The sequence below is a fragment of the Pleuronectes platessa genome, chromosome 20 (assembly GCF_947347685.1).
Source record: "Pleuronectes platessa chromosome 20, fPlePla1.1, whole genome shotgun sequence".
Taxonomy (NCBI): Eukaryota; Metazoa; Chordata; class Actinopteri; order Pleuronectiformes; family Pleuronectidae; genus Pleuronectes; species Pleuronectes platessa.
Window position 1 is genome coordinate 7,813,551 of NC_070645.1, and position 12,354 is coordinate 7,825,904.

Genomic DNA, 12,354 nt, shown 5'->3' on the forward strand with positions numbered 1-12,354 from the left:
ACCATAGCTGTGGGCGAAGGACAAATACGATGTGGGCCTCATCAGAAACTGTGACCCAGTCAAAATCACTCCCGCAGCTCCTTTGTCATAGAAAGAAAACTGAGACGTGCCACAGTGGTGAAAAAAGACAGGTTGAAAATTATATAAATCATTGAATGTACAGCAAAGAATCGATCTTCTGCTAATTCACCAAAAGGGGCATTTGGAGCGCAAAAATGAAAACAAGATTGGTCTCAGAAGGTTTACCAGTTATGTTAGATTAATTAAATGCATACATTAATGTGCATAAAGTTCCACAGTCGATTTAATAAAGGAGAGACCACTACTCTCCCCACGTCTGATGGAGACATGTGCAAAACCCAATGAGGACATCTAGTGGACATATACAATAAATCCAGGATCAGTGAGAAACCCCGTTGTGACAGAAATCCTTAATCCTGACTTGAATCTACCAGCGATGATAGATCCATCAGAGTGAAATACAATAAAATATACCTCAGGTCTCTATTTGGCCATCTGTCCTAATTGTACAACCCTGTCTGCAGGGTTTCTGCTAATCCCAACAGAGACAGAACAATAAATGATTCTCTGGATTCAGAATACATCCAGGAATTTGTCAGGGAGCAGAGATATTATAAATATACGGTGGCATTGATTGCAAGTGATGATGGACGACATGGCAGCTCCCCAAAAGTGAAGGGAAGGGACATTTTCTCGATTGCCCTCTGGTGGCTGTCAGCAGTATTTGTCTGGTGGAACCTCCTCAATGTTATAGGATGGAGCAGAGAGCAAACACAAAAATAGTTGGTGTAATAAAACAGTATGTTCTTGAAGGGTAATTGATATTGATGAAAGTCCAAACGTTCATTTTTCTGAAAAAGTTTAATTTAATTAGTCATTTGATAAAAATAAATAATGCAGCGGATCATCATGATTGACAGCTGAGACTGACTCTCGATTGGCCGAACACGATGCATTGGCAGGGCATTGATACGATGACTCCATCCCCCGAATCATTAACCGCACTGACTCTGGCTACAGATAACTTCAGAGGCAAAAGTTGGAAGCATAATTTAGCTTAATTTTTGTTCTACAGAGAGACCATGGAAACATGACGTCCATGTTTATACAGAGTCTTTGGTTTTAAATTGCTGGCATATAGAAAACAGTACCGTCAGCTAAGTCTGCACAGTCGTGGGGAACATAAATGGTTTTCATGGAACCAGACACCAAAAGAGTTTCAGTAATTCAACAATGTGCTGCAGGGATGTGATGCACCAGCAGTGAAAGCTTTGCAGATCTTTGATAAGCTTTGTAATAATCTTTGTGACATTTAATAAATGTAATGCTTTCAGTATTGCAATTTCACACACGTACAAAAAAGTAGCTTCATTCAGCTGATGAGTGCTTTGTGAATAAATGTAAGCGATGTGATGCATGTAGCTCTCGGCCCATTTAAAATGTTCAAAGTTGCTCAGAGATGAAGAAAGGTTGGATAACCCTGTTGTAGAAGAAGTGGATCGATCCTCTGCCTTCTTCTCTTGCTGCATGTCTGTCAGGATAAAGCTGCCTTCTTCTTTTTTTTTTTACAAACATTTTTATTGATTTCACATTTGCAGTATACAATACAATCAAAGACAGTTTCATTTCCATTTCGTATAACCCCATGCCCATCCCACTCATCCCAGAGATCTTCAAACATTTTAACAACAGTATAATATGCCAGAACGGTTTTAGATAACACGACATACAGAAATAGATAAATAAATAAATAATAAACAATAACAATAATAAAATAATAAGGTAATAAAAATAAATAAAATAAAATAATATAGATAAAGAAAGGGGGTGTAATATAAGTTGTTTGCTGCCTGCGTCTCTGCGTGCTCAACTGATCAGTCCACTATTCCTGGGTCAGGTTGAGTACAAAGAGTCATATCAAATGGGGTGGGGGTCGGCGGACTATTCAAGGTGTGAACAAAGGATCAGGGGGATGTTTCAGTGGCAGGTAGTTTATCAACATAATTTTGAAGTGATTTCCAGTGCGAATAAAACTTCTCAGGGCGGCCTCTAAGGCTGAATATGATTTTCTCCAGTTTCAATAGAAATAATAAATCATGTAGCCAGGATTTGAAGGAAGGTGGCTGGGAAGATTTCCATATGAGAAGAATTTTTCTACATGCAATCAAGGACGCAAAAGCTATGACATTTTCCTGCAGTGATGTAGTTACAAGTTCATCAGGAGGCCCCCCAAAAATAGCTATCTGTGGTGAAGGACTAACAGGTATACCTAGGATGTCAGAGATAGATTTAAAAATTGATTGCCAGTACTTTAACAACTTGGAGCATGTCCAGAACATACACTCATGATCAAAATCTTAAGACCAGTTAAAAAATTGCATGAATTTGCATTTTGCACTGTTGAATCTTAGGAAGATTCTAAGTAGAGTTTCAAAATGCAAAAAGAAGAAATGGGAATGAGAGCCCAAAAGTTGGGAGCAGGCAATTTATTGAAAACAACAATTTAACTGAAGTAGGCTGTTAAATTACGCCTTAGCGGAGTTGGCTAGCCTGGCTGGCTAAGCTAGTTGGGCCCCGGGCTCTGTTTGTATCTTGAGGCGAACGTTGCGGCCTCCTCCGGGGAGGAGAACCTCTTCTTCGCCCCGTCGCTGAGTGAAATCTGTAGGCGAGCCGGGAAGAGTAGTGCAGGCCTGAGAGCGAGGTTGTACAGTTCTGCCATCACCGCCCGGTATTTTGCGCGTTCTTCAACCACCTCTGGTGCGTAGTCTTCGAAGATCTGGACAGGAGCTCCTTCATATTGTAGTTTTCCTCTTCTTTTGCGAGCCTCTCGTATGATCAGATCCTTGATCCGGTAGCGGTGCAGGCGGATGATCACCGGCCGCGGCCGCGACCCTGGTTGTGGCTTGTTAGTTAACGCCCTGTGCACTCGGTCAAGCTCTGGAGGGGACTCTAAGATCTCCCCCCCGAGTAGTTCAACTAACAGCTTCGAGAAAAACATAGTGGGTGCCGGGCCCTCGATTGATTCTGGAAGGCCGATGATCCGGATGTTATTCCTGCGGTTCCGGCCTTCGAGGTCCCGCGTCTTCGCTAGTAGCTTGTTGTTGCTATCGGCTAAAGCTTCGCCTCCAGAGTGCGAATACGCTGGGCATCTGACACGGCGCTGGTTTCCAGTGAGATGATACGTTGTCCATGATTTAACACAGTGGTCTGCATTTTCTCCAGTCTTGACTCCAGGGCAGCGAAGGAGTTTTTAAGATCCGTAGATATGCTGGCTCTGTGTTTTTCCAGCAGGTCTTCGATGCTAGTTAAGCATGTGCTATCACAGGCCCTCGGAGCTTCATTTTCGTTTTTCTTTGCCTGCTTCGTTGATTTTGACATTATTCCTGGTTCCACGGTATTATACAGAGTTCATGGGGCGTCAGTTCTTACTCTGGTCGTTGAGGGTATAACAGAAGTACGGGTTTTTGAAAAGTTGGGTTACGGGAGACCGAGACTACACCGCTCTCACATGCTGACCAAACCGGAAGTCCAAGCTGCCTTCTTGACTTGATAAAAGTTAATGTAAAGAACTTCAGGTGTTGGGAAGTAGTCTCTCTCTCTCTCTCTCTCTCTCTCTCTCTCTCTCTCTCTCTCTCTCTCTCTCTCTCTCTCTCTCTCTCTCTCTCTCTCTCTCTCTCTGTCTCTCTCTCTCTCTCTCAATCTCGCTCTGTCACACCCACACACATCTCAAAAACTCTTCCCATTTCCCATCAACTTATTGTGGATACTGAAAAACACCAAGAGCTCTAAGACCCACACTGCCAGCTTCTCCAGGGACAGTTCACCTTCTGTTCTGCTGACTGGAAATCAAGCAAGACTACACCACGCATTGAACAGAGAGAGGGTGAAACATAAAGGCTGTCCTGGAGAAATAAACCCTGATTATTTTTCATTCACAATACTTTAAGTACATGAACTAATTAATAATAAAAACAATAAGGGTTCTCTGAGAGCCCCTGTTTGTGCTGGGACCTTGGAATCATCCTACCCCGGACAGAGACAAAACAAGAACAAATCAGATTTTTTCAATTATTTTTAATTAATTCACGGCTTACAATTTTTTTTCTCCTAACATCATGAACTAAACTACTAAGACAGTATTTAATTTGATGCAGGGTAAATTGTTTGATACAGAGCCGGGTTAATGTGAGATTAGTTGATTGAACAGCCGGTAGGCACTGATGGGATGCTGTGTATGGTTTGTGGTCCTTTTAGAAATGCTCAATGGGGTCGTGGTGGCTTTTGCCTTCACGTATGTTAGTCAACAGACAATTCCCTCCATCACATGGCAGTTTTTGGGAAACTGCGAGATGAAGATGATCATCTCCTCCCAAGTGGACCTGCAAGGAAACAAGAGTTAGAGTTTGTGTTCACCCGGTGAATGCGAGTTCATCTTCGTTTTGCTCCTCTGAGAAAAACAGTGCACAATCTAGTTTTTGAATGTCACGCTGTAAACAGCAGCATTGTTTCATCTTCTTCTATAACACTGGCACCTCAGTGGATATCAGTAAGTATCAGTAAGTAAACAGTGTTGCAGCCAAATCCAATTCCGCTCCCGAACTTTAATGTCTTGGCTTACAGACGCTATACATGTCACCACAGGAGCAACATGGAGGCTTTTATGTTTTCTGTAGTTTTTTTTTAACATTTGAAGAAGTAGTCACCAGATACTTCAATTGTATTGGATCGTCATAGTGGTGAGTGTATAAAGAGGGAATGTTGATATATGAGTGAACTTCCTCTTTAAAGGTGATATTTTCTGTGATGTGTATGTCTCGTCCTCCAGGACTTGTTCTTATTTTTCTACCTTAATGTAGCGGGTCAGTTCTTAATAAAGTTTTATACTTTTAGCAGTGTCATTTTCCCCGCTCTGGATGTGTTAATTAACCTGACAGGACAGCAACTCCTATAGGCTGCAGGGAGGCGGAGGAGTTTATTTAGGGACACCTTAGCACTCTCCCTCGTCCTCTCTCTCTCTCTCTCTCTCTCTCTCTCTCTCTCTCTCTCTCTCTCTCTCTCTCTCTCTCTCTCTCTCTCTCTCTCTCTCTCTCTCCCCACTGCCGCCGGTCCTGTGGGTGTGTGCGGAAGTTTAGCGTGAGCGCAGCACGTGTGGTCGCAATTGTTGGTCGCAAGCCCAGCGTGAAGCTGTATCTGTGTGCGACTGTGTCGGCGTCACCGTGGATCCTGTCCCTGCTTTATTTTAAAGAATTAAAGGGCTGCCTCCAGCTAAATAGTTACGGTCACTGTTTTTTCCCACTTTAGATTTCATTTAGATTATTTGGTTTGATTATTTGTTTCTTTGTGTTTTGTTTTGTTCTATTGCAAGGTGCAATATATATGGTTGACTGGGACTGTGCAATTCAGTGGTAATGACTTGAATGGTAGTGAATTATTGGCTCCATAAAGTAGAGGCACTCTTTGGTCATTTTGTTGTTGTATATCGTTTGCAGTGATTTTCTTAAAGTGTGTTGTGTTTGGTTTTTAATGCATGATATTTTAGCATTGTACAATTGGGTCTGGAGCCTCTAATTTCTCTCTATTTTAAGCTGTCATTTATATCAAGTCCAGGCCAGCCTTTCCAACCTTTGCACATGTCACTTTACTGTTTGAGCAGTCTGTTTTAAATCATTTGCATCTATTAAATAAATTATATTTTGTATTGATATCTCAGCCTCCCGTCCCGTCTTATTCTGGATACTTGTTGAACCGAATTGACATTAACTGTCATCTCTGAACCATTTTTAATCACTACATTAATGAAGTAGTTGGTCCCGGCAACAACCTGCGTCTTGTAAGTCTCGGGTTTGAACATGTCCTACTTCTTCCGTAACCTTGCTTCAATGTGAACCTGCACCACCTCTGAGTGAGAAGGGGGCATATTATCCTGATGTTGTACAGCGTGAATCTACAGGAACGTGTTGTTACAATAATGTTGGCAGTGAGGGAGAGTTGGCTGTCAAGTGTCACACCCACGTTTTTGGCAGTCTGAGTGGAGGTTATCACGGAGTTGTCTAAGTTAATCAGGTCGTGGTCGGGAGAGTCTTTCCCTGGAAGAAATAGCAGTTCTGTCTTGTCAGGGTTAATTTTCAGGTGGTGTGCGGTCTTCCACTGAGAGATGTCGGTCAGACAGGCAGAGATTTGTGCAGCCACCTGTGTTTCAGATCGGGGAAAAGAGAGGATTAGTTCGGTGTCATCAGCATAGCTATGGTAGGAAAATCCATGTAAGTGAATGACATAGCCGAGAGAGTTGGTGTACAGAGAGAAGAGGAGAGGACCCAGGACGGAACCTTGAGGGACCCCAGTAGTGAGAGGACAAGGTTCAGACACAGATTCTCTCCAAGTTACCAAATAAGTGAGGTCATTGAGGGAGGAAGAGAGCAGGGAGAGAGCATAGCACGAGACACCCAGGTCCTGAAGGGAGAAAATAAGGATTTGGTGGTTCACTGTGTCAAATGCAGCAGAGAGGTCTAGAAGGATAAGGACAGAGGAGAGAGAAGCTGCTCTAGCAGTGTGAAGTTGCTCAGAGACAGCAAGGAGGGCAGTCTCAGTTGAGTGACCTTCCTTGAAACCAGACTGGTGAGGGTCAAGAAGGTTATTGTGGTTAAGATAGGAGGAGAGTTGATTAAAGATAGCGGGCTCGAGATCATAAAGTTTCAAAAGCATCAAAATGAAAGACAAGCCCTCTGAACTGTGAGGGAATATCTTGTTTTGCACTTACGCTGTCACAGATCTTCTGAATTTCTCCGTCAGCAGCAGTTTGCCTGGAAAGACATCCAACAAACATTATGACACTGCCATGGAGCTCTAAGGAGTGAAGAGATGAACGAGGTTTTCTCGTCCTACCACTATATTGTGGAGGTGGGGTTGAATGAAAAGAACATTCATGATTTTTTTATGGAAGCCCAAAGTCAGTATGTGAGAAACCTCCAAATAATGACTTGTATATCAAATGTAATGATTTCATTACTAACTGTGTCATTATTTTCAGTTCGAAAGTCTTATTTTAAGTAATGTTTATGAAACTAACTCATTATTTGTTAGGGCTGAATAAGTAATAAGTCAATATTTGGAGATTCTACATCCTTTTTTTGTTATTAGGAAATCACTGCTCATAAGTATCTGCACAGTTCCATGGTGATCAAGATGAGGCAGCACCTCTGACACGCCCACATGGGTTCATTGGAAAAATGTTCTTCAACAATGAGAAAAACCTTCACATGAACATTTTGGCCAACAGACCTGTGGGAAGCAGCAGGTCTGAACAGTGAAACTCTTTGGACTGAGAAGAGGAATTCTACACTCGTTGTTCCCGACATTTCGACTTGATGATTGCCGTAGGCATCAATTTGGTATCCTCCCCTGCAGTGTTGTGCATGAACGAGTTCAAAAGAACACGTTCGTTGAACACGTTCGTTGAACACGTTCTTTTGAACTAGTTTACACCGGGTCGAGGAAGCGCCAAGGAAAGCCAAGCGCCTCCTATCCACCCCCTGTTAAACCTTGTGCTGTTCACATCGGCTGCGCCGCGCTGCACCAAGGGAGCCTGGCGCCCTGCATCGATGGTTTCGGCATTGAATCTATGGAAACAAACTGAAAAATGATTTTAAGCGATACTAATGACATATTTGATATGATATAAATGACCAAATATGCATCACACTTTGTATTCCCCTTGTGTTGTCCTGGAGTTTAAATTTTCCCAATTTTCCCAATCACATAATTAAATGTCCCCCTGCCCATCCACTACAGTTCCGAATTTTAAATGGTGAACTCTGAACGTGAACTATTCATGGCTACTTCTATGAACTGAACTTTGAACTAGTTCATGAGAGGTGTGAACGTGCACAACACTGCTCTCCTGATGGGGTGACGGTTACGCAACATTCAACCCCATCCTCTTTTCAGATGTCCAAAATGGCGCATGAGACATTCCTTGTGTATCAGGGGCACCTCCCTGTGGATGTCATTACTGAGTTGCTCTCCAGGTTACGGCCTTTAGTCAATTCTTCTTTTTCCGATTTCATGCACTTAGAGGCATTGCATTGTACTTCACATGTGACATGATTCCCTGGTGTCTAACCTCTTCTGTTTCGCTCACCGACCAGCATAAGCCCCTATTCTGCATTCTGAATTCTAACTGTTAGTTTTAAATTTTTTTGATTTGCTTGCTGTGATTCTTTTAATCACAGCTATGTTTAGACAATTTTATATAAAATTGTCTAAACATAGCTGTGATTAAAAGAATGTCAGCACAACCCTCACCCTCCAGATCTAAGGCTGCCAGTGAAAGATCTAGGACCATTTGTCAGATCATTTCAGGCTGTCGGTGATTGGGAGTCCACCACAACACCTGATGTAGCGTATTCACCTAGCATGAATGCTTTCAGTTTCAAAATTTCTCCAAATCAGACTTTTCCGGCCACACGATCATTATATGTGGTTGATGACATCTCCATTCTCACGTCATGTTGTCAAATCCCTCAGATACTTCTCCTCTTCTTACAGACTTACCAGAAACGCTGTGGGCGAAGGACAAATACGATGTGGGCCTCATCAGAAACTATGACCCAGTATAAAAATCACTCCCACAGCTCCTTTGTTATAGTAAGAAAACTGAGACATGCCACAGTGGTGAAAATAGACGGGTTGGAAATTATGTAAATCATTGAATAAATAATCAAAATTACAATCTACAGCAAAGAATCGATCTTCTGCTAATTCACTAAAAAGGGCATTTGGAGCTCAAAAATGAAAACAAGATTGGTCCCAGAAGGTTTACCAGTTATGTTAGATGAATTAAATACATACATTAATGTGCATAAAGTTCCACAGTCGATTGAATAAAGGAGAGACCACTACTCTCCCCACGTCTGATGGAGACATGTGCAAAACCCAATGAGGACATCTGGTGGACACATACGATAAATCCAGGATCAGTGAGAAACCCAGGTGTGACAGAAAACCTTAATCCAGACTTGAATCAACCATCGATGATGGATCCATCAGAGTGAAATACAATACAATATACCTCAGGTCTATATTTGGCCATCTGTCCTAATTTTACAACCCTGTCTTCAGGCTTTTGTGTGGAATTGGTTTCTGCTAATCCCAACAGAGACAGAACAATAAATGATTCTCTGGATTCAGAATACATCCAGGAATTTGTCAGGGAGCAGAGAAATTATTAATATACGGTGGCATTGATTGCAAATAATGATGGACGACATGGCAGCTTCCCAAAAGTGAGGTAGTGTGAAATTGTCTCGCTTGCCCTCTGGTGGCGGGGAGCAGTATTTGTCTGGTGGAACCTCTTCCATGTTATTGGATGGGACAGAGAACAAACAAAAAATAGTTGGTGTAATAAAACAGTATGTTCTTGAAGGGTAGTAGATATTGATGAAAATCCAAACGTTCATTTTTCTGAACAAGTTTAATTTAATTAGTCATTTGATAAAAATAAATAATGCAGCGGATCATCATGATTGACAGCTGAGACTGACTCTCGATTGGCCGAACACGATGCATTGGCAGGGCATTGATACGATCACATCCCCCGATCATTAACCGCACTGACTCTGGCTACAGATAACTTCAGAGGCAAAAGATGGAAGCTTCATTAAGCTTAATTTTTGTTCTTCAGAGAGACCATGGAAACATGACGTCCATGTTTATACACAGTCTTTGGTTTTAAATCGCTGGCAAATAGAAAACAGTACCGTCAGCTAAGTCTGCACAGTCGTGGGGAACATAGATGGTTTTCATGGAACCAGACACCAAAAGAGTTTCAGTAATTCAACAATGTGCTGCAGGGATGTGATGCACCAGCAGTGAAAGCTTTGAAGATCTTTGATAAGCTTTGTAATAATCTTTGTGACATTTAATAAATGTAATGCTTTCAGTATTGCAATTTCACACACGTACAAAAAAGTAGCTTCATTCAGCTGATGAGTGCTTTGTGAATAAATGTAAGCGATGTGATGCATGTAGCTCTCGGCCCATTTAAAATTTTCAAAGTTGCTTAGAGATGAAGAAAGGTTGGATAACCCTGTTGTAGAAGAAGTGGATCGATCCTCTGCCTTCTTCTCTTGCTGCATGTCCGTCAGGATAAAGCTGCCTTCTTGAATTGATAAAAATGTATGTAAAGAACTTCAGGTGTTGGGCAGTAGTGTCTCTCTCTCTCTCTCTCTCGCTCTCTCTCTCTCTCTCTCTCTCTCGCTCTCTCTCTCTCTCTCTCTCTCTCTCTCTCTCTCTCTCTCTCTCTCTCTCTATCTCTCTCTATCTCTCTCACTCTCACTCTCACTCTCTCACACCAACACACAGGTCAAAAACTCTTCCCATTTCAGACCACTCATCAACTTATTGTGGGTACAGAAAAACACCAAGAGTTCTAAGACCCACGCTGCCAGCTTCTCCAGGGACAGTTCACCTTCTGTTCGGCTGACTGGAAATCAAGCAAGACTGAACCAAGCATTAAACAGAGAGAGAGTGAAACATAAAGGCTGTCCTGGAGAAATAAACCCTAATTATATTTCATTCATAACTTGTTAATAAATACTTTATTTACATGAACTAATTAATAATAAAAACAATAAGTGTTCACTGAGAGCCCCTGTTTGTGCTGGGACCTTGGAATCATCCTAATCCCCCCCGCACAGAAACAAAAACAAATCAGATTTTTTCAATTATTTTTAATTAATCCACGGCTTACAAAATTTGTTGACATTCTTCTAACATCTCGAACTACACTACTAAGACAGTATATAATTAGATGTAGGGTAACATTGTTTAATACAGAGCCGGGTTAATGTGAGATTATTTGATTTAACAGCCTGTAGGCACTGATGGGATGCTTTGTATGGTTTGTGGTCCCTTTAGAATTGCTCAATAGGGTCGTGGCAGCTTTTGCCTTCACGTATGTTAGTCAACAGACAATTCCCTCCATCACATGGCAGTTTTTGGGAAACTGCGAGATGAAGATGTTCATCTCCTCCCACGTGGACCTGCAAGGAAACAAGAGTTAGAGTTTGTGTTCACCCGATGAATGCGAGTTCATCTTCGTTTTGCTCCTCTGAGAAAAACAGTTCCACTAAGTGCACCATCTAGTTTTTGAATGTCATCCTGTAAACAGCAGCATTGTGTCATCTTCTTCTATAACACTGGCACCTCAGTGGATATCAGTAAGTATCAGTAAGTAAACAACGTTGCAGTCAAATCCAATTCTGCTCCCGAACTTTAATGTCTTGGCTTACAGACGCTATACATGACACCACAGGAGCAACATGGAGGCTTTTATGTTTTCTTTAAGTTTTTTTTTTACGTTTGAAGAAGTAGTCACCAGATACTTCAATTGTATTGGATCGTCATAGTGGTGAGTGTATAAAGAGTGAATGTTGATTTATGGGTGAACTTCCACTTTAAAGATGATATTTTCTGTGATGTATGTGTATCATCCTCCAGGACTTGTTCTTCTTTTTCTACCTTAATGAAGTAGTTGGTCCCGGTCACAACCTGCGTCTTGTAATTGTCGGGTTTGAACATGTCGTACTTCTTCCGTAACCTTGCTTCAACCTCGTTCCTCACCTACACACCAATAAGTGACAACAACAACAAGAACAACAAGAACAACACAATAAAACACAAACCCTGTCCATGTGTGAATAGATCCCAGAGAAGAGAGAGGAACAATAGTTTCTCAACTCACCTTGTCACAGATCGACTCGACTTTTCCATCTGCTCCGAAAACCTCAGAGAGTTCACCTCCCAGAGACATCTTCACGTCTCTTGATCGCAGCTTAAATCACGATGAACTCAATAGAAGTGTCTTTTATTCTTCTAAAAGGGGAGTCACCTTTAGTCAGTGATCACATAATGTGAACCTGCCCCACCTTCTGAGTGAGAAGGGGGCATATTCTCTTGATGTTGTACAGCATGAATCTACAGGAATGTGTTGTTACAATAATATTGGCAGTGAGGGAGAGTTGGCTGTCGAGTGCCACACCCAGGTTCCTAGCAGTCTGAGTGGAGGTTAACACGGAGTTGTCAAAGTTAATCAGGTCGTGGTCGGGAGAGTCTTTCCCTGGAAGAAATAGTAGTTCTGTCTTGTCAAGGTTAATTTTCAGATGGTGTGCGGTCTTCCACTGAGAGATTTCAGTCAGACAGGCAGAGATTCGTGCTGCTACCTGTGTTTCAGATTGGGGAAAAGAGACGATTAGTTGGGTGTCATCAGCATAGCTATGGTAGGAAAAGCCATGTGAGTGAATGACAGAGCCGAGAGAGTTGGTGTACAGAGAGAAG

General features: G+C 42.0%; 1 protein-coding gene across 1 annotated transcript; it reads right to left on the bottom strand.

Annotated features, from left to right (window-relative positions):
• Positions 1 to 10,728: 10,728 nt before the first annotated feature.
• On the bottom strand, positions 10,729 to 11,999 carry LOC128426126 (cystatin-B). The gene is made up of 3 exons (XM_053412997.1): positions 11,762 to 11,999; positions 11,539 to 11,640; positions 10,729 to 11,060 (listed from the first exon to the last, which is right to left on the bottom strand). The coding sequence occupies exons 1-3, from the start codon at positions 11,828 to 11,830 to the stop codon at positions 10,932 to 10,934; spliced, it is 300 nt and encodes a 99-aa protein (XP_053268972.1). The 5' UTR covers positions 11,831 to 11,999; the 3' UTR covers positions 10,729 to 10,931.
• Between the last annotated feature and the right edge of the window lie 355 nt (positions 12,000 to 12,354).